Source organism: Lygodium microphyllum, chromosome 5 (assembly GCF_053477565.2).
Source record: "Lygodium microphyllum isolate KBCC chromosome 5, Lygodium_microphyllum_v1.1.10, whole genome shotgun sequence".
NCBI classification, from domain to species: domain Eukaryota; kingdom Viridiplantae; phylum Streptophyta; class Polypodiopsida; order Schizaeales; family Lygodiaceae; genus Lygodium; species Lygodium microphyllum.
This window is the reverse complement of record NC_141139.1, coordinates 52,696,542-52,720,382: the sequence shown is the minus strand read 5'-3', so window position 1 is coordinate 52,720,382 and position 23,841 is coordinate 52,696,542. Positions and strand designations below refer to the sequence as shown.

At 37.2% G+C, this 23,841-nt stretch overlaps 1 protein-coding gene across 8 annotated transcripts; it reads right to left on the bottom strand.

The window, feature by feature from the left end:
- Positions 1-17,215: 17,215 nt before the first annotated feature.
- Positions 17,216-22,027, bottom strand: LOC148035828 (uncharacterized). Of its 8 annotated transcripts, none has more exons than XR_015690871.1 (7): positions 21,592-22,026; positions 21,428-21,497; positions 21,161-21,276; positions 19,814-21,032; positions 19,065-19,234; positions 18,860-18,963; positions 17,592-17,726 (listed from the first exon to the last, which is right to left on the bottom strand). XR_015690871.1 is itself a non-coding variant. In XM_087677840.1 (7 exons), exons 1-6 carry the CDS (start codon positions 21,734-21,736, stop codon positions 18,935-18,937), a joined length of 1,749 nt encoding a protein of 582 aa, XP_087533966.1. In that variant the 5' UTR covers positions 21,737-22,027; the 3' UTR covers positions 17,596-17,726; positions 18,893-18,934. The 8 variants fall into 8 exon arrangements, 4 of the variants coding, with proteins under 4 accessions (XP_087533964.1, XP_087533963.1, XP_087533965.1 ...); XM_087677840.1 differs by having other exon boundaries at positions 17,596-17,726; positions 18,893-18,963; positions 21,592-22,027; XR_015690870.1 differs by adding an exon at positions 18,137-18,222 and having other exon boundaries at positions 17,609-17,726; positions 18,316-19,234.
- Between the last annotated feature and the right edge of the window lie 1,814 nt (positions 22,028-23,841).

The following is a 23,841-nucleotide window of genomic DNA, read 5'->3' as shown; positions in this document are numbered from 1 at the left end:
TGGTAGGGTTCCACTGTTGTTGAGTCACCATTGGAGGAAGATAGAGGCTCTACAAAAGGTCTACAAAGAGTTACAGAAGGTCATTAGAGAATAGTAGATCCTCATAACTCATACTAAAACCATTCCAAACTATAAAAAATTATTCAATAAGCTTTCAAAAGATTTCAACCTTCATTAATCATCAATCCATACTTCATACAGAAGAAAATTAAAAAAAAAAACATAAGCTAAATAGAAGGTATTTGAACCAATCAGAACCTCAAGCGGAACCTATCAGAACATCACAGACCTTCATATTTCCACTAAGAATCATCATGAGCTTCCAAAACATAATCAATATAATCCAAAACACTCTCAAACACTTCCAAAAATGACCATACATCACTCAAAATCCATAAAAAATCAACCATTCAGACCTCAAAAATAACAAAAATCATTAAAAATTTCATTCTTTTTCCACTCTCAACAAATAACCTTTGAACGTACATTATATATATATGATTTCATATAGGTGCACCCCCCAAGGATGCAAAGGACAATAAACCTTAGCAATAAGATATCCTCATCAATGAGGTATGCATTATCTCAAAAGAAAAGGATGGAGCAATGATTTGAATTCTTTTAGAGAGAAGAGAGTGCATGTATCAAATGTATTCCTCTTTTTATATCTATAATCTTGATTTCCCTTATATCAAGAGTATTCCATGAGGTTTGTGAGTATCCTATAATTTTCACCTAGGATAGGTTCTTACCTAATCATTTTCTTCAATTATATGTGTACATAATGTGTATGCCGATATATAGATATATAGAATGAGACAAGTCTTTATTTGCTACAATGCATTCCCATTTGGCATGGACTAAAATTGTGACGGTCATTATTGTTGGTAGTTTTGAATGCATCTTTAGGAAGACATCTAGTAAAATTTATTTACTTAGCAGCCTCCTAGTACTCAAAGAGGGGAGTGGAAGGAAGCATAGAAGTGTGCAAAAGAGGGAACTCACAATCAATAACACAAAGAGTAGTGAATGCATATGGAATGGCATGGATATTTGCAAATTATATCCACAAGGCAAGTATCTTAGGAGATTGAGTTTGGATGTATCTATGCTTTGATTCATTAAGGTTATATGTGTCTAAAAAGATGGACACCTTCCAATAGAAATACATGTTATTGTATAGTTGGATCTTGTGGATAGAGAGAACCTTGTTGGAGGATTTAGTGTGTATGTCTAAAAGTAAGAAGAGCTCATAGCATAGTTAAGAGATTTTTTAAGAAGAAATTGGTATGAAGCAATAGAAATACTATATATATATATATATATATATATATATATATATATATATATATATATATATATATATATATATATATATATATATATATGTAACCCAATTAAATATTATGATCATGGCATAAAAATATGTGCCCAAACCATGTACAACATGTACATCAAGCATATAGACCAAGTAATGAGACTATAGCTCAGCATGAACCCAGCTATTTTCATTCCATCTATATTATACTCCACTATACATGGGTTTAGAAAATAAGCAATGCACCTATGGCTAAACAATAGTCTTGAAAATTCATGAGAATATCACATAATCAATAAAATCCATATATACATGAATAACCCTATTTTTATAGAAATTTTGAGATCTCATGCACACTGATTGGCTTAGTATCAAACCATGCTATCTTAATCTTCACAATGGCACATGTGATTGTATATAGGAAGCACAATCCTATGTAGCTAGGCTCCCATGTTATGAAATTGTGGAGACAACCTCACATGTACTGTATAAGACTATAGTCCAAAATTCATTGATGGAGCTAGATTTACAAATCCCATTGGATGGGTTCATGAGGTATCGGCTTAAGTATTACATATCTTAGCAACCCATGCCATTCCATACATTGTGCCATCCACTATGCATCCACAATGCTTGGCCCTATAGAATGGTTAGTATAATGGTGATTGTCTAGAGACACACTCACATCACACACAGTGTGGAAGAATAAATGGCAATACATTTCTAGATTAAGAGAGAAAAAGAGGGGGAACTTCATCAAAGTTGATAGTTGATATATATTATAGGACATAAGGATTGACATGGATATGCTTGCAAACTTTATGATATTCAAACTTGGGAACCTAGGTCCTTCCCCTTGATCTTTAGATTAACATATGGTAGTCTTTTTCATAGAAAAGAGAGTGAAGCATGCCATACAAATGAAAGGTGGAGCAAGAGTGAGAGCACAAATGGAAGTAAAAGCCATGGAGATTCAAGCGAGAGAGAGAGCAAGATAGTATGTGGGAACTCCAATAGTCCCAATGTGTAACTTACATTCCCTTATTGTATTGTTATAGAAAGAAAGAAGAATTAAGTGACAATGATGGGTGGTCGCCATTTGCAATGTACAAGTGTGCAAGCATTGTGTACAAGTAAATATAGGGGGCTACGCACATGCAACATTTAACCCCAAGAACCCCTCATTTAAAGGTGAATGTGCTTGAGTGAGGAGAGAACAAGAAAAAGGTGACAAAGTACAATGTGTACATATAAGTACAATAGGATGAGGAATAGATGTCATTTCATTCTATTCTCATCATCTTCCTAAGGAAGACATAATATTCGATTGGGAGACTTTTAGTGAGTAGATTAGTAGGATTCTTGTCAATTAAGATCTTGACAAACTCTTTTTGCTTGTCCTTAACCACCTCTCTAATAAAATGGTAATGGACATCAATATGATTGGTCTTTGCATGAAAGACTAGATTACGTGCTAATTGGATGGCACCCCTAGAGTTTGAATACAATGTTGAAGTCATATCTATGATACCAAGGTCTGCAACAACCAAGCAGCCTACCATAGGGTCTCCTTCTAAGCTTCAGTTTTGCTGCAATGTACTTAGCCTCGGTAGTAGATAAGGTTGTATATTTCTACACCCTAGACATTTAAGAAAAAACACCTCTAGCAAAGATGAAGACATAGCCAGAGGTGGACTTCCCACTATTTGCATGTCTTACATAATCAGAGTAGTCTATGTAGCCCATGGCTCCAATATCTTGGCCATCATAACAAATGCACATATCTACAATCCCAATGTCACCAATTAGGTGCCACCATATAATGAGCCACAACTCACACTACAAATGCTATGTCAAGTCTAGTGGCTATCAGTGCATATGTTAAGCTTCCCACTACAAATGTATATGAGAACTTGGCCATCTCAATCTTCTTATAATCTAATTGGGGACAATTTACCTAAATGACCTTCACATGAGAAGGTAACGAGTAGATAATAGGCTTACCACCTTACATATGGAATTGCTCAAGGACTTTTTGGATGTACTCCTTCCAATATAAGTAGAGAGGTCCATTAGAGTAATTTCCATAATGCGTATACCAAGTATGTGAGAGGCATACCCCATATCCTTTATCTCAAATCTCTTCTTGAGTGAAGTCTTCAATGAATCCATCTCAACATGAGCACTCTATTAAGTATCATATCATCAACATACAATACCAAAATGATAAGGCTACCATCATGGGCAACCTTCATGCAAAGACACGGATCCATAGCACTACGGGAATAATCCTACAAATGTATAAAGCATCAAACTTGTGGTACCTTGCCCCAAGTGCCTGCTTAAGTTCATAGAGACTCTTTCTCAACTTGCACACTAGATGTTTCCTATCATTTTTCACAAAGCCCTTACACTATTGCATATAAATAACCTCATGCAAGTCCCCATGTAACAAAGCCATTTTCGCATCCATCTAATAAATCTTGAGATTTAACTATACAACCAAGGCCAAAACCAAGTGTAAAGTAGTCATCTTGACCATACGGGAGAATATCTCATCAAAGTCACCTCCCTTTTCTTGTTCAAAACCCTTTATAAATAAACAAGCCTTATACTAGCTTAGAGCGGCTAGGGGTGCTCTTCAACTTATATAGCCACTTGTATGGCAATGCATGTTTATCATATGGTAAGGAAACCAAATCCTAGGTACAATTTTTTTGCAATGAATCAAACGTAGATTGCATGGCCCTCTCCCAAGAATGACTATTAGGTTACTTCATTTGTGCTCACTTTGCTTGCACATAGCCTTCTCATAAGTAAGGGGGTCATCGAAATCTATCGCCAAGATGTGATGCATAGAGGGCTCAAAATGATTAGGAGAACATGAGGCTCTAGGAGAGTATCTCAAAATGTGCTATGGGGCTTGTATTATGTGTCCTCTCTATCTAACATCATGATCATGCACAAGGGGTAGATCTTAGGCCACTACATCATCATCAACTATATGCTATCTAACTAGGACTAGTTATACTATAACAATAGGCTCCTCTTGAAAAATCACCATGCATGCCTCGACCACATGCTCTAGTTTCTTATGTCACTTATCCTCATGAAACACAACATCATGGTTGCACATAACTTTTCAAGCCTATGGATCCCAAAGATGATAGCCTCATCTCACATGCATCACCATATACAAGATATATGCATTCGGTGGACTTCAAATTTCTTTAGGAATATGACAAAAATCCTTGCATCCAAAGACTTGCAAGTATGCATACAAGGGAGGTTGGCCATATCATACCTCCTTTGTAACTCTACCACCAAGAGGAGTGCAAAGGGATCTATTAATCAAATGAAGTGACGTACTAACTACCTTAGCCCAAAAGTATTGTGGTAAGCCTACTTGAGCATATTATGAACTCTTTCCATAATATTCCTATTCATACACTCTATAATACCATTTGGAGTGGGGAGTAAGGGGCAGCCAACTAACGATTAATACCCCTCTCATTACAAAAAAAGTCAAATTACCTAAAGACATATATGCCATGAGTAATCTTCCATGTAGAATCACTAAAAGATACATAATATCTATCATCACCCAACTATCCAACTAAGATTAGCTTTTAGTTAAATCCAGGACATGATGCACATCATGCAAAGCAAATGAAATATCAATACCAAAATACAATCTCATATCATCTATACAAACAATATTGTATACATGATCTCGGGTAGTTCACTATATATATACCCTCTATATCATGTTGTCGTGCCGCTACGCACACACCATGTAAAAAAATCTAGAGTGTGGATTTATTATTGATTTAGAGAGCCAATGCCATTTTAGACATTAGTGTTAGTGTCCATGGTTCAAAAATATTAGATTTTTGGACAAGTTTTAGCCAATTTTTTATATTCTAGATATTACATTTTGTAAAAATCCATAAAAATGTAGAGAACTTCTAGATTAGGATGACACCTAAAAAAGAAAGCATGTAGCTTTCAGCCAATTTGAGAGGATTTTGTGTAAAAAGAGAGATTGATGAAATTGCACGCCGCACAATCACTATTTTTAGGCAGTGAATAGCACTCCGAAGTGGAAGATGAAAGAGTGATCTAGCAAAAATCTGCCAAGGTGTCATGGTATTTTACCCCCCTTTTGGAGCCAATGGAAGCATCGGGTTGGCGATCTGAGCAACATAGAGGAAGGCATTATTTTATACATGTTTTTTTCTATTAGAGTTTTATCTTCTCATAATGCAGGAATAAACTGACAAGCTTCATCTCTATTAGTATTCTTCTACATTTTCTAATTCTTTTTGGGAGTATTCTTCTACGTCTTCAATTTCTTTGAACCCCTTCTCTTCCATCTACTCCTCTCCCTGAATCTACCTTCACCCTGTTGTCTCTTACCCTCGTGGTGGACTTTCGACACCAAACGCACCGACACCGTGTTAGGGGAAGTTTATGCTATCATCAGATGTGAATTCTGGAAGATATTTGGGCTGATTTGGGGTTGATATCTTCAGCCATATTCAGAGAATTAGTTACATCATTTTTCTTTTAATTCATGTTTTAATCTACAGAAGACATCTTGTCAAAATATGCAAGTGTTATGCGCCCCTATGGCAGGGCCATGTTTGTAGATCATTCATAGATGCTTTGAGTTGAATTAAGAGGAGCTTTTTCTCTTATTTCTTGGCTGTGGTAACTTATCCTTATCAACAACTCAATTTGAAGCTCTCTTGAAGCAAGTTTCTTTGCCCTACAAGCGTTGTAATTGACTCATAAGCTTTTGTCCCTAACAGTCTACATTGAATGTAATCATGTAAAGTTGATTCATGCTATGGCATCATGTATAAATGATGGGATGCATAGTTGTTTATGATACATGACAGCATATTGTGCTTGAATTTATAATTTTTGATTTCTCTTACAGTCAAGAAAACAAGCTTGATTTGGGTTAGAACTTATGAGATAATACTCTTGTGATCTTTGCTAAGAATATGTAGTTGGAAGCTCTATCAACATCTTCAAGAGCTTGGCTTGAAACCTTCAACCCTTCTCTTATCTCTACCATCTCCAGAGTTTAAGCTCTTGAAACCCCATACATTCTTCTCTCTCAAACCCCCTATGATTGACCGTGAAGTATCTCTTTAAGACAAATCTCTATCTATCTTGTCCAATTTTCTTGCCGAACCCCTGTGATAACCTCCAACCCTATGACATTGTGACAACGTGCATTCAAGGCCTATTTATAAATATCCTTATCCGTGAAATTTTCCTTAATAAAACATAACCCTTTTCTATTCAATTTGTAAGTAACCCCTTTATATGGGACCCTTCTGTATGTAAAAAAATGTGTAAAAATGGTATTTTTAAAATCCCTTATATTGAACTTGCGTGATACATACATATATTTATGATTGATCTCCCTGGGACATGAGTATCACCCAATCTAATTGAATCTATAACAATGTAGTAGGTATAAAACCAATGACAATGTGGGGTCATATGAAATGAAACCTTTGAATCAAGAAGCCAACAATTGAGAGTAAGATAACTAAACAGTAATCAAATTGAGTAGCATCAAGTGAAGAAGCAACAAGTATGTAACCATCTCAACTATACTCCAATGTATTTATCTCCTCAATTGAACTTAGAAACAATGCGATCATCAAAAGATGTGGCATTATCCTTCACATTTTCTTTACCTTTTTCAAAACTATTATTATGCATTTTATGGCACTTTGGCCTTAAATGACATTGTTAACTACAATAATGACAAGTAAGAGAGGACCTAGGATCACGAGGTTTACTATATGACTGCCTATGAGACTTAGACTTCCCCTATTCAGAGTGAGTCCATGACAATCATTATTCCATTTACCATTATGTCTGCCTTTAAATGTAAGTGCAAGAGAAGTACGTGTAGCATCAATATTTTTTGTGTTCACTTCTTCTGTAAGTAAGGATCCCTCTATATTGGAGCATTTAAAGACATCTTCAAGGGGATTGGCCTCAGGGGGTTCACTATATATATATTCTCTATATAATGTGTGTTCATGGCCTATTTATAAATATCCTAATCTGTGAATTTTTCTTGAATAAAACACAACCCTTTTCTATTCAATCTGTAAGTAATCCCTTTACATGGCACCCTTCTGTATGTAAAAAATGTGTAAAAATGGTGTTTTAAAAACCCCTTATTTTGAGCTCAAGTTATATATACATATATTCATGAGTGACCCCCCCTCTCCCCCCCCGCCCCCACCCTCGCCCCCAAGGGATTGGCACTCATAGTAGTATGGAATGTATCCCAAGACTCAAGTAGTGTGACAAGCAAGAATAAAGAATTAATGTTATCCTCAAACTTAATGCCATGTTGAGGTAAGCTAGTTGAAATGGAGTGGAACTCATTGAAATGAGTGGGCATAGGAGTGCCCTCCTACATATGAATGTCCACAAGATTCTTTAGCCAATACAATTGTGAAGCAAGACTTTTCTTGCCATAAAGATCACATATCTTTTATTATAAATCATAAGCAATACCTTCATTCACAATAACATTGAAGTAAACTTGCTTTGACAAAGACAAGATAATGGTGGACTTGCATAGCTCATCAAGCTTATCTCAATTCTCTCAATGTCAATCTTTTGGCTTTGTTCCCTTACTTTTCAGTGGCCTAACTTGATTCTTTTACACCAAATACTTACCAAATCTAGGTCTTCCAACACTAGAAGATATCGCCATCCCAACTTCTCTATGTTAAAGATAGCACTATCATTGGAAGCATTTGAAACACTTGCCATTATGCCTACCAAACAAAGAGAGTACAAGCTACTACAATAACAATAAATTAGACCCAAAAGTGAGCCAAAAGGCATATGACATGAGGAAGACTAAGCCAACACATTGATTTCCACAAGCAGAAAGCATTAAAGTGCTCAATACAAGTGTTTGTTTCTTAAAAAATGTATAGAAGCAGAGTTTCAATATTATTATCCATAGAAATCCAGTAAACAAGAATGTAACTGTAGGCAAATGTCCAAAATGACAAGCTCCCATAGCAAGAGAAATTTGGGTAGCAATTGGGATGTATAATGCAACTGATAGTATCAAGCCATCACAAGTGGTATAATCCTATGGGGAGCACCCCTTGCCATGCAAAACCAAATGATGATGTTCATATCTTTGTTAGTGCCAGTGACGTACTTTGCATGGATGGTTGCCAATTGTGTATCATTGAAGAGGTCAATGAGAAACCCCTTTGCATGTTTTTTTGTAAGGCCTCCATGGCTACTCTAGTCTACTTGTGTAGCAATGAGTGGTCAACTAGTTGTGCCCAATACCTTTCCACCAACCTAGTTAATTGCATTTCTTGCAAAATTTCTTGAACTATCTCCCAAAAGGATGCTCTCAGGATAAGCCTGGGGGGGGGGGGGGGTCACTCATGAATATATGTATATATAACCTGAGTTCAAAATAAGGGGTTTTTAAAACACCTTTTTTATACATTTTTACATATAGAAGGGTGTCATGTAAAGGGATTACTTACAAATTGAATAGAAAAGGGTTGTGTTTTATTCAAGAAAAATTCACAGATTAGGATATCTATAAATAGGCCATGAACGCACGTTATATAGAGAATATATATATAGTGAACCCCCTGAGGGATAAGCAAATCATAGCTACATTGAATATGTCTTATGTTGCGTAGGGTAATAGTGCCCAATATCCATATCCTTTTCTTTTATATTATTCTTTGTGCTCTCGGGGGAGTATATGCTTGCTTCCCTAGCGAAGGCCCCACCTTGTGCTCCTAGTAGTGGGACCATGTACTAGTCTTCACTGAAAAATGGTGAGAAACTTTCTTGGTGTATGCAATGCAAGCTTAAGGAGGTTAGGATGCAGAAGAGATGAAAGTTGGAGAAGTGAGAATGGAGGAAAAAAAGAAAGAAAAATGTGAAAATGAGAAGAAGAATGAACTTTCAACCCATTTAAATCCTAAATCATGTAAATATAGTTTCATATGCACGATTCATCATGTGATCATCAATTTATAACCTTTCATCAAAATGTGATAAATCTTCACATTGTACCCATTAGGTGGCCAAGAGTCAATGGCTCTAGATATGAGACTTCGGACTGGGGCCATACTAGCATTTTAAAAAATTGAAAAAAAATTGGTGGACTCTTGGCCATAGTGTGAAGTTTCGTCGCATTTCGATGAAGTTTAATATTTTAAAATTATCCTACTTAAAATTCTAGATGGATCAATAATTAAAAAATTAACAATGCAATTACTAGTCCTTAGAGATTCATACCTCATAAATTGTACGAAGGCATCAAGAGTAAAGTATGTAGTAAGAGGTAACAACTTTTTATATATTTTTCATATTGAAATTGACAAGGATAGCAAAATCTGTAATTAAGTAGAAAATATATATAACAAAGATGCACATTAAAGTTGAGAGTGAAGGCCAAGAGCAAAAACTTGATTCATACTTTTAAATTGGTATGACAATTTTGCAGTGAGACATAGTCACGTGTCATGTGCACATGTAGAGCACTATTTCAAAATATAATATTACAAAAAACATGCATTCCATAGGAATGAATGTATCTTTCACTACTTGAACATTTCTTACAAGTTAAAAGTCCTTGGAGGTTATAGTAATGCGCTTTCCATGCATTGCACAATGCTAGGTATTAGTCATTGTCTACAAAAAAAAGCCTCTACAACCCCATGCAAAGCATGAAGTCATTCTTTTGTGAAGTGATCGAGTCTATCTTGATCCTATACCAAAAATCACCTCTTGCTTTCTATTTCGTAAAGGTCTTGCACAATCTCACAAATAAGTCTTGAGAAGCTAGCCTTTGGAATGATGAGATCAAAAGAGCATTGATACTTTTTAATTTCTTTTAGGGCCATTGTACTTGGCCTCTACTTGCATTTCTTGTGGTGATGCTGAGGATGACCTCTCAAGGAAGCTTAAGGAAGCTAGGTTAGGTTGAGAAGGGGTTGACTATAAAAAATTGATGTTGTCAAAGAGTACATCTGAGCTAGTATATGCTCCATTGAGTTGAACATGATATGGGGCTCTAAGAGGAAGCTTCTTTGTGGCTATCTTAGGCCTAGCCATCTTTCCTACATAGCAAGAGATTTTGAAACTTACCGAATAAGATAGAGAGTGGAACCCTAATACATTTTGCTTAAACTTTAAGACTCATTCACATAGATGCACACTCTCTCTTTCTCTATTAAATAGCAAATTGGATTACATTGAATGTATTCTTTATTTTACTATCTTAGCTCTCTTTAAATCCATTTACTGCCTTCTTGAAGCCTTTTTTAGTCACTTGACATGGTTTTCTTTAGCAGGTGGTACATCATAACACACTCTTCTAGTGACACGATGTGATTCAATCATGTCTGTAGTCAATTCATTAGCACTCTCATTTACTTTCTTATGCGAGATTTGAGCTTCATTTGCTACGAGATCATGTATCACCAAGATAGCAATTGGATTCTTGGATTACTACCATTCACCCCTCCACTATAATCTATTTTTCTTTGGTATACATTGCATGCTATTTAATGTGAATTTTCCATCCCTTGTGTGGACCAAAAGCCGATGCTTCCCTTTTCTACAAAGTATGGTCCACGTGTCTGCCTATCATAGTCTTGTGGAATCATAGTCTTGTGGTGTGTGAAGTACGACATTCCCTTCTTCATTGATGTGTAATGAAAGAAAGTTCCTAGCCTTGACTCCTACAAAGCAAAGCTTCTTTGGTAAGTTACTAGATTTTCTTGATCTTTCCTTGTCCTTTTCAATTGTTACTTGATGCTTGTGTAGCAGAATCTCTGATAGCACTCATTGTACATTCTTACACGTTGCAATGACTTCTTTTTCAATTGCATTCTATAAGCAAAGCAAATATACTCATACACAATTTTCTCAATAATCCTAATAAAGGTATCGAATGAACAAATGTGAATATAATCCAATTGAAAATGGGCTTCCATGTGGAATATTCTTTATCATATATCAATGCATCACTTGTCACTCTTTTCTAATTCTTCTTCATATCATTTCCCTCCACCCTCACTGACAAGCAATATAGGCTTAAATATTTTGCATTTGTACTATTAGAGATTCCACATAGGTATTTCAAAGTTTTCAAGTATCTTGCAAGGTGCCATTCAATCTCATATTCACCATATCCTTTGAATGAGAGCATCTTGCCATGTTTTTGTTGATAGATGATGTTTAGAGTGCTTATGTGTATGAAGAAGAGTTGTGGCACCTCAAATGTTTCCTCAAGAACTTTACATGTAGCAAGTCACCTTACATGGTACTCTCATCGTAACTTTAGGAGGAAGAGGCATGATTCTATCTCTTTAGCACATGACCAAACCCATCCTTCACACCCTTGAATATTTATTATTAAGCCCATGTGTTAATGTTGGCCATGTCTCAAATAGATTGTGCATCCATAGCTAAGAACTTTTTTGAGATATCTTTTGGCATGGATTCGATCACTTTTTCCTTCATAGCCTTGAACTTTTGGTCCGGTTCATAATGTCTTCTAATGTAGTTGTCTTCAACAATCTTTGAATGGATAATCTAAGCTCATCCTCACCTAGGTTTTCATTTTGAGTGACCTTGCTTGTCTTGATACGTTACTTCCACTAGCCACTCTTCATAATCAACTCATAAATTGGCTTTTTCTTTCTCTCGCCCTCATCTATCAACTTGCTCTATTGATCTTCTTTAGGTTTTCCAATTTAGCTTTGTCTACTCATATAAGATACCGATGTCATGAATAGTGGATTGCATTATGATAATTTGATTATTTTTCTAAGTTATAATTCTATTCAGCTACTTCACTTGTCCTATTAGCTGTTGTGTTTGAAGTTGATTTGTAATGATGATATCATGATGATTTTTTACAATTTCTTGATAGGTTGTGAATACTTTTAACACATGTTCATTGAGCTACCTAGTGTAACCAAATAATCCATTTTCATCCTCGCACATAGATCTCATCAAGTTTGTGATTCTTGAGAAAACTAAAGGTTTATTGGTTAGGGGATCAATTGGATAGATTCCCCATCAACTTAAAAGTCCATGTCCTTCAATCCCATTTACATGTAGCTTTGAAGAACGTGAGGGTTAACAGTGGTAAGCTCTGTCCTTTTGAATAATGGAGCATATTCAAGCTCTGTCTCAATATGTAGTTTCTTTTTGTATGTATTCATTCTGCTCATTGATTGTGGTCTAGTTAGTGATATATGAATCAATTACTAAGAATCTTGATAGACGCTGAGATGCTAATGGTACTAAGATGCTTGATTCTATAGAGGTAGATTAGAGAGGCACATGTAAACACACATAGATGTTAATGGAAATAGTCAGTTAGATGTTTGAGGGGATAGACTGAAGAGGCATAGATAGACACTCAGAGATGTTGAAGGAAAGTAGGTAGCTTAGTGCATGAAAGTAGGATGGATAGACACAAAGAAATGTCAAAGGAAATGGAATAATTGGGGGTGAATGCAAAGTATATAGATACAAATAAATTGCATACACTAGGTATTGATGATTGATTATGAACAAGAGATGTCAAGGTAGTTCATTCTATCAAGATAGGTTACATAGACACAGAGAAGAGGTCACATAGAGCTATGAGAGAATCATGAAATGGAGTGAAATAGCTAAGAGATAAGAGATGTCTAAGAGTTTTTGGATTTTAGAAGATTCAAATTTACCTCCAAAAGCATTTTCAAATAAAGAGAAGTTTGATCAATATGCTTGTTTTTCTGACCAAAATCTAGAATATAAAAAATCCCCAAAAATCTTTAAAAGAGCTCTCAAAATCTTAAATTTTCTCATTTTTAATTAAAAATGAATTACTCTATATCTATAATCATTTTGCATTGAAAACCAAGCATGACACTCCTATAACTTTTTCAAGTATAAAATTTGAATGAAAAAAGGTTATTGAATGAGGAGAGAGAAGAAATCTGAGCAAATCATTTGTGGATAATATAAAAATGGAAAAATTAGATTACAAATGTGGAGAGAGAAGGGGATTATTTTACTATTCTTCTCTCCACTTTTCCTTGCTTGAGAAAGAGAAAGGGAGGACATAAAGACCCATTTTTTATGCTCATTCAATGTGATGACCACCTTCAGTAGAAAAGATAAATGGTATGTAGTCAACATAGCGACCACCTTGAGTTGAATGGATAAGTCAAGGTGAAGGATCAACATGAGTGGTTTTACAGAATCACCTTGATCAAGGTGATTGAGATTTATCAAGGTGCTAATCACCTTGAGTGGGTTTGTGCAGTGGAGGTGGTAAGTCAGGATGTCATAATGGAGGTGACTCGAGGGAGATGCTGTAGTAGAGATAATATATCTCGGTCAAGATAAAAGAGTTGGTCAAGGTGATGCTCAAAATTAGTTAAGGTATTTATTTCAATGCCTAGACTGGTATGTTTTGCCTTGAAAGGCTCTTGTTTAAATAGTAGTTGATAGTGTGTATTCCTTAGAGTTGTCCCATGCATATAAGGTAGTTAATCATATTTTTGGAAGATTTTGGGGCCTCAAAAAATGCATTAAGGTGATCAAAATTTTGGTCAAGATGGCTTTCGCTTCTGGACCAAGCTTTAAATAGTAAAAATTCCACATGGCACTCTAAGCTAGTGATTGTATCATAGATGGTCGTAGATGTGTTTTCCACCCCCTAGAAAGTGTACAAGCATAAAATTTTCAGCCCAAAGAGCATCTAGTCAAGGTGATGGCTACTATTCGTTAAGGTGATGATGTGAGTACTTCCACGATAATTAAAAGAAAATTTTGAACTCTAAATAATTGTGGTACACATTGTGGATTCTCTAGATACAAATAATGGTGTTGAGAAACATGGAGCATAAAATATAGGTAATTTTAAAGCAAACATACAATAGTCAAGGTGATGAGAGTAGTAGTAATTGAGGTGATCATGTGTTCAATAATCTCCAATTGCTCCTTATGGGTACACAAACCTGAAACTACTAAATTATCTTTGTTGGTTGGATGTTGTGTAGGCTATTTGCATGAATAAAGCAATACAATTTGACTTTTTTAGCAATACATTGTAGTAATTGAGGTGATCCAACATATAGCTGAGTGATGATTATTTGTTTTCTAACTTGATCGAGAACTTTTAAATTCTCCTAGATGAACACAAACAACAAGGAACCATACTCTTACATGTGAATAACAAGCATAGTTATTGGACGAGACGTTGATCGAGAAGAAGGAGACTCTATTTCACAAGATGAAGAGAAATCATTCCATTCAACCCAAGGAAGGGGATACACTGAAGGTCTCTCATCCTCTTCTACTCTGATCCGAGAAGAGAAGACACTAAATAACTCTATCCTATTCTATCATACCTCTACTCTCATTTCTATTCTGACTACTAGAGAGAGTGAAGTATTGCTCTCCACAAGGCAAGAAGAATCATCCGCGAGGCCTATATCATTGAATCCAACAATATCCACCATCATCATCGAGAGTCTTACACCCTTGCCAACCAGTATTACTGTCGTGCTCTCATTCTTCTTCTACGAATCATATTTTCATCATGGCCCCGAAGAAAAAGAATTCAAAAGCAGAAATCGTGAATGACCTACTAACTTGGAAGAAATAGTTGGAGTTGCGAGCACGGGAGTTACTAACAAAGTCATGGGCATGCAATGCATTGGATGTATACATAATCACAAGCTTAGCAAAATTACAAAAATTGATACTTTTATAGATTTTTGGATTTTTTTGAAGGAAAAAAGAGAAATCCTATGCTAATTTGCTCTGTACTTCATTTCCATCAAGCTCATCCTATTCTAACCTAGCCTTCATACTCTAAATCCTCTTTATATAAAAAAGAGTGACTATTCAAAGAGCAAATGCTCTATTCTTTTCACAAAATGAATCTCCTAATCTTCCTCAATGGATTTTTAAACTAGCTATGTACGTTTTGCATTATTCATTCCTTCTCTACTTGGAAAACTCAATCCTTTCAAGCACTTTTGGTCTCCTATTCCTATGTGTGGTGAGAGTTCAAACAACCACTCAAGAAAGGACTTTGACTTTGCCCTAATAATGAAACAAAAAAATATTGGGCTTTTACATAATGATGGAACTTTGGGCAAACTCTTATTGTTTCAAGAGCTTCCCTTTTTTGGGGGGGTTATAGGCTCTCCCTCACATAGCTAGCTTATACTCCTCCAAACTTTCTATACTCTCTCCTCTTGATCCCCTGATAGCATAAGCAAAGAAAGATCAAAGTTTGTAGTAGTCTCACCTAAACTAACTTTTATTTATATTCCACCATGAGTAGAATCTTAATGACCTCACAATCTACACGTGTATTTCCCTTGCGCCTCAATCATCGATCTAAAATTGATTCACTTCTCTAAGAAATGAAGAAGAAGAATACAAAAGGAGGCAAAGAAGCTTCTTTCCCATGGTCCCTCGCTCTCTTGCCCATTCTCTTACTCTCCTTTCCTTACTCAAATAGGCAAACGAGATGGAGATACACCATATAGTGTGCAAGAGAAGAGAAGAAGAAGATGACATTGAGAATGGTTATAAGAGAAGCTTCTCATGGTCCTTCGCACACACACACACACACACACACACTCTCTCTCTCTCTCTCTCTCTCTCTCTCTCTCTCTCTCTCTCAAACTATGGTGGAAGTAAGCATGTAGAGAATGAAGTTCGAACTCAAAAGTTAAACATATAAGAATGATACTTTCCATTCATTTCGTGCATTATGTATATAGGATTTCTTAGGTGGGTGATCTCAACCCTTGGTCTTTCTCTCTAAAGTCCAATCATCCATTTTTACATGCCTTTGGATTTTTAGTGTAAACAGATGGACTTGCTTGGAGTTCCACTTATTCTTTGGGTCTCATGTGCATACATGAATATAAAATTAAAAATATGAAAGAATGACTCTAGGAGGTTCTACAATGTGCATGAAAGTATACCTCGTTCTCACTTTTGATTAAAATGTAGTGCAACAAGGTCAAATAAGATCTAGTTGTTCATTCTAATTAACCCATCTACGGACTTTTGGTGCCTACGCTTTTTAATATTTTCCAAAAAATATATAGTATTCATATCTGAATCTCAATGGCACTATTCTGATAGTATAGCATGAATCACGTGGTGGGGAGACTTTCTTGAGCTGCTGTGGGGAATACACACAATGCACACAAGAGGAAGCTCACTCAAGAACACAAAAAGAGAGATGGAGGCCAAAACATTTTCTTGCTGGTTTTTCTTCCTTCTTCAACTCACCATACAATATATACAAAGTAAAGATAAGATAAAACATAAAGAAAAGTGGCCTACTAAGTCAAACAATGCATAACTAACTATATTAATTAGCTAGTGCTATAACTATGCCAATTGTAAGTACAAATAACAAACCGAATATAATAAGTCAGTGGCCATGTGAGGATCACAATGACCACCGACATGCTAAGTGTAGATGTGCGGATCCATCTAACTAGGTGGTCCATCATCAATGTCTACATATGTTGAGCTTGCCATCTCAACAAAACCTACATGGCATGCAATAATGTCAAATCTCCTCTTTACTTTATCTTGAAATATATAAATGAAGGAGTGGTCACTTTGACTATATTCTTATATGAGAAATTCGACACACACACACACACACACACACACACACACACACACACACACACACACACACACACACACACACACACACACACACACACACATCTTAACTAATTTATTATTACAAGGCGTGAGGCTTGATCGTGGAAAATAAACAACACTTATACTATCATCATATACCCCTTAGAAATCATTACATATACAAAGCATACACAGTGCAAAGTTTATACATGTAGAGGTTGTGTGCATTATGTAGATAATGCATCACATATGGATAGGAAGCAACTATATCCTCAACTCCTTAACATCGACTAGATTAATATTCCGTGGGCATGGGATATACATTGATCATCAACTATCTATGTCCTATACATGCATGTGGTATCTATAACCCATACATATCCATCCAAGGAGATAGGTGAGAGGATGGATAGCTAAAACTCTATGAAAAGAACCAAGTTGATGTCTAAAGCAATTTACACTTGCTCTTAGCCTTACATGTGGCACACACTATTATGCTTTCCTTCCACAGAAGAAATTGGCTCAACCCTTGTACTAGTTATGTATATTCTCAATATTGGATTCTTCCTTTTGATCATTGCCACTCTTTTGGTGACCAATCTTCTCATCATAATTCTTTTTCTGGTTGGTTTGGTAGGGTGTAAACTTGTCCTTTTGCTTGCCCTTGAGTTTCCTGCCAAGTCCATAAAGAAACTTTAATGATGACATGCTAATGGTTCCAAAAATGTATTATTTGTCAAGAAATTCATTTGAATGCGCTAGTTTTCATCTTAGTCATGTAAAAATAATTCATTTTATCAACTTGAAACTGTGTAAACTTATTTGCAAAGAGATCTCAATAGCTACTACATAAATTACAATGGAAGTTGTTGAATTGAGCCTGAAAATTATTTTCAAGTGTTTGCTTTTATGGATGCAAAAGCCTTGGATTTAGTATTCAATTTGTGACAATGCTTCCAAGTAAGAATGGCCATAATCAATTAGCAAGTGATTGCAAAGCATGGAAGTGCTATATGCACATCCAAACATGGAACTCACGTGGAAAGAACACAGGCCATGGTCTCAGAGGGGTATCATCATTACCTTGAAGTAAAGGCCATCAAACTTAAGTTGAGTGTGGCTAGCCTTTTGTGGAGCAGTTATGTGTCTGAGATTGTATGGTTTTGTACCTCTCATTGAATAACACACAACATTTTTTAACTTGTTTTGACAAATAAAATAGCCAAAAACTAGACAATAGTAAAATCTAGGGGGATGGTTACCATGGTTGTGAAAAATGTATTCAAGGATTTGATTGTGTTGTAGTCCTGCTTTCTTCCACTAAAAAGAGGAAGAGAATGAACAAGATTTGAATTGATCTATATTGTTCGAGGATGCATTATTTTTTTTAAAAAAATTTGCGAATGGAAAATTTACTCAAAATATATTTATTAATTGCAATACGATTTCTAGCAGTTTATTATTTGGTACCCTCACAGCACCCCATATGAGAAGAGCTACAAATCCACCAGCTCCTCCCTAGGGATCGAACCTGGAGTCTCACACAAGTACATACCAATGCCTTATCTGTTCTCTAAACACCCCCCGATGGATTAGCCAAAGCATTGGACTTCACTTATGTAAGGTACGACATTGTAGTTTCCCTTATCTATAAAGTTAGAACTTAGAAGGAATGTGAGCACATGATTTAGGCTCCAATTTGGGGTACTTGGTTTTTCTTGCTTGGTAGAGCTGAGCTATGGGGGCCATAGCTGGTTATCTCACACTATTGCCATCAAAGTAAACAACAAAAGGAAACAGCCTTACCTCTCAGCAACGCTGTGTCTCGTGGTTATGTACCTGTCAATGCTGCTACTGCCCGTCACTGCTTCCTCTTCATCATCATTTTTTGGCAGTGGCAAGGAGTCCACCTGGCCACACAGCACTTCAATTTCCCCACTTGTGCTCACATACTTCACTCCTGCACATGCATCATTAGAGCTAGACAGAGGTATCTGAGCAGTGAACTCACTTGCCGTTGCATCTACTGTCTGACGAATAGAGTCACTGTTGTCATCATGAGATAACCTGCCCCCAAACACAGGGAAAGACCTCCAGTCCTCCAACAAGCTCACATTGTTATGCAGCGTCCTACTAGCTTTCTGGTGATGCTTTGCCCAGTACCGCCTACTGAATGACTTCCTGAAATGACATAATGCCAGGCTGGTTACTCAGGACTTGAGGTAGCCTATGCTTGGGACATCTATATCCCCCTACCCCCAACCACACCCAGCTAGGTATACACAGTCCCTCCCCTATAGAAGCTTATGATGTTGTCATAATTCACAATGTGGAAATTACTTGTCTAAAACTTGTGTATATCTTCCAATATTTGCCAATGCTAGAGGAGTTTAACAGCTAGAATGTCTTGGATTATGCTCTAGAACTTGGCAAGGATAGTCATTCATGTGTATTGAGTTCCCCTCCCCTGAAGCCCCATGCCCAAGAGATTTCAGTCATCCTCAATTGTGGTAAGCTCTATGTTATCCCCATGTAGTGATGCCAACATCATGAGCTCCTGCAAGAGAGCCACCAGATACCTAGCCTGTTGCACTCAAGAATGACTGCAAGTCCCACTCTAGATCCCTTGCAGAAGTTCATGATGCTGTCGGATTCCAAGAAATGGGAATTCATGTGGGGTGAATGTCTAAAACTTCCTGTGATAAGAATGCAATTCGCCACCTTACTCGGCACGGGTACACGACACATCGGCAAGTATACCTTCCAGATTGTTCTTGTGAATCTCCAGCTGCTCCACTTGGTTGACCTGATTCATAAGCTTTGGAACTACCTGGATTCTCTTCAACCTCAGCTGCTGGGTTTCCTCTGAGACCACTGGATGGCATTTGATCAGTGTTCTTCTTGGTCCCTTTGGTGGGGCCATCTTGTGAGCTGGATGCACAGCTGATACTATCTGCTGACAAAGTACTGTAGTTAGGCACATCTCCTAAGGGTGTTACATTAGCAGCAGCCTTGTTGAAGCAAAGCGATTGTGTATCATGATGATTAGCCACACTCTCTTGTTGATTTTTTACTTCGAGCCCACGTCCGCCACATGACACAAATTGCAAGAATCCAACTGTATAACCAGAGGTCCTACAAGTTTTGCCTTTCCTGTGGGTTGCTGTAGAACATTGGACTTCTTGCACCTGTGTAGGGGTAGGAGACCCTTCCAACTCAACATGGTTTGAAGGAGAGCTCGGCATTGTTGCCTTTTTTGGATCAAACACATTAATCCGACCATCCTTGTCTGCAGACGGTCTCTCTTGGTCTGAACAGCCATTTTGAATGCCACTTAGCGGGCTCATGGGGTCATGAATGGTGGTGAATAGGTTCCTACTAGAGGAGGAAGAGGATGGAAAAGAAGTAATGGTGGATTCAGTAGAATAGGCTGCTGGTGGTGAGCTTTCGCCTCTATCCAGCTCCATGATTTCATATGCCTCTACCGGTTGTGTCTGCTTCTGCTTGGAAATGCTGGCATTATGTAGTAGGGAATCATGATGCTCCTCTTCTGTTTGGGTAGCAGCATCAGCAGCCCCTGTTTGAGCCAATAGAGATGGAGATGCAAGCTTGGTGTAAACCCTGTAGGCAGTGACTTGAGCCTTCGCATGATTAAGCCCCTTTCTGTGTCCATGCTTGCCAGGACTGAGCTTATCCTGCAGGGCCTTAACTCCCTTTCGATGTCCATGTTTCAAACTAGTCAAGTTGTCTTGCACGGTGCCAAACTCAAAGGTTATGTCTGATGATGTGTGCGACTCTACAAAGCTGCAATCCCCACTATCATCATCATTGAGAATCCCACAGCTAGTTAATTTCGCTTGCATTGCTGGGTAATCGCCAGGGTAATTGCCAGGCTTCCGCGCTGCATTTCGAGTAGTCATGTTAGGGAGGCGGTTTGTTGGCCTGTCTGTAAGCTCCTTGCTCTTCCTTGGACATCTTGCTACACAGCCACCGACGATGCCCACAAATCATCAGATGCCACACACTACAGTCACCAGAGTACACAAATTTACAGGCAAAATTCATCAAGTATTGTGAAGTATGAGGCCATAAGAAGGCCCTTCTCACCTGAAGACTTCTGATCTCCAATCATGGAACCTTTAAGCACATACTCACAACCATTACTGGGTAAGATAAGATCATCATCGCAAAGATCTTGCCAAACATAGCCATCTCTATAACTCCTGGTTTGTAATGTGTAACCCATGTTAAAATGAGCAAGAAGCAGGCACAAGGCTGCAATGTACTCTCAAATATGGCGAATATTCGAATTAAGACAACCATTCCTGGTGAGATGTTTATGTGGAATTAGCTCAATTGAATGAGAGGATTTACCTCTTGCAAGACCAGGAGAAAGAGGATGCTGTTGATTCCCCACGCACAACGGCGAGCCGCTTCTTGACATCTAAGGAAAAGCAAAGAACTGTTTAAGCAGCTGTGAATTGGGATTAGAGGCAAAACTAAAGCTAAGGAGGGAAAGGATGAGATGATGAATGTACCTCTCAAGCAAATCAAGCCATCACTGGAGGATGCAGGCACTTCAAGCAAGTGAGGCTGCTCCAGGAGGCCTCTTCGGCTGAGGTAGTAGACTATTTGCACTCTCTTGTTCAGGAGGGAGGGATTGGGGAGGCGCTGGAAATCCATCTCTAGTCTGATGAATGAATGAGAGAGAGAGAGAGAGAGTGTGTGTGTGTGGATGGATCAATGTGACTGAGTGAGAGAGAGTGTGTGTGTCTGTGTGTTTTGATGAATGTGTGTGACTGAGTGAGATATCAGTGACTGACTCACAGAGAGAGAGAGAGAGAGAGAGAGAGAGAATCTCACAGAAACAGACTCAATCACACCAAAGTAGCTGTGGCATGGCTGTATTCAAGGACTTACTAATCAGTATTACATAAATCATGCAATTATCATGATAAAAAGAAATTAATTATGGATAAGATAAACAAGTAAATAGGACCGGGAGGCTTCAAATTTCAATGATACGAGGAGCACATAACAAAGTTCTTATTTTTAAAGACACGCAAAAGTAGAGTATGTGTTTTGAAAACACCGAGAGTTTTAATGTGTCCAATTTGCCGGCAAGATGCAAAGGTTATAGTATATAAGTATAATGTTTGCGGCATATTATTAACTTTTAAGTTGGAAAGGGATGTTTGTGGCTGCTTTCCCCCTTGCCGGCAATGTAAATGCCCTCCAATAAATAATGGTATTGGGACACCATACACACATTTGGTCCTTGGTGCATTAACCTCCTTTTGGTGCCCGGCCAATCTTGGATTATTAGGTATTACCGGATTAAGGACCTGTTCCCACCAGGCTTGATTCCCAACCAGGTTGGGATGGGAACCAGTTCTCATAATTGCACGTTTCCACGGTCGGCTGATTTGCAACTCGTTTCATTTCCGGCCCCTCAAGAAAGCATTGTCCAAAGAGGCTCACAACTAGGCCACGTGCACAATGCTCATGAACAACTAACTGCCTTTAGTGTATTTTTCAATGGTAACATTTGAGAAATCCATGGCAAATTTCGCGGCAATCTTGATGAAAACCGGTGGATTTTTATGTGTTTTAGTCATTAAACTAGATACAATCTAATGTATTTTATGTACTTATGACTAAAACCAAAGAAAATCCAACTATAGTGAAGCTTTTGTCTTTTTCTCTGGTAAATCTTGCTTTTTTATTCCTATTACTAGATGATTGCATAACTGTACGAACTACACTCAACACTATCTAGTCACAATGTGCTCAACCTACCAATTCAGCTATACATATTTGTGTTCCGTGTGTGGTAGAATGGTTAATGGAAGAGATCCCAAAAGCCTCATTTGAGTCCACCAAGTTGCATCTTGTGGTTGTTCTTATTGCATCAATGATGCTCTCTCTCCACATTCAAGGTTGCATTTGGGTAAAAGAGATCCTTAGAAATGAGTATGTTGTAGAGTCTTCTTACAAATACTTAAATTTGTATAGACAATAATGAAAACTCCCCTACAATCCTTTATCCTTGTTAGCATTGCCTATTAAGGCATATGCTATTGCGATGGTGCGGTGACAAGGTGGTTCTTAGCTTAAAAAAATTACCCACAGTTAACTTGACATAAGTGGCCCACTTTTAGGAAAGTGGGTTAATAAGTGTTGTAGATCTCTTGCTTGGATACATGCTACCTTCAATTAGAAAGAGGGAATTCTTGATTTTAAAAAGAAAGATAAATTTGTAAGAGATATCAAAGAGTCATTTCATATATTGTAGGCTCCACTTTGCTTGTCTCCATGTATGCTTTATTTCTTGGCTTTATTTTTTGTTTTTGTATTTCCTCGTCATCGAGATCTTCTTTTAGGACCTAGATTCATGTACCAATTATATTAGGATGCTATGCAATTGTACACAACAAAGGAAAAATTATAGTTTGTTGAGAGTTTGTTTATTACCATAACATGTAATCCTAAATGGCAAATGAGCAATTATGGATGCTTTATTACTTGGGCAATCTGCATATGATTGGTCAAATTTGACTCCATAAGGTTTTTGTGAGAAACGTAAGGACACGATGAAATTGATATTGAAGAAATAACTTTTTGGCAAGGTTGTTGGGTATGTATTTGTTATAAGGTTTCAAAAGAGGGGCTTGCCTCATTCACATACACTTTTGATATTAGATCCATGTTTTAAGTTGTTAGAACCACAACATTATGATAGATTAGTGTGTGTGGAGCTTCTTGATAAAGAAAATTTTCCATATTTG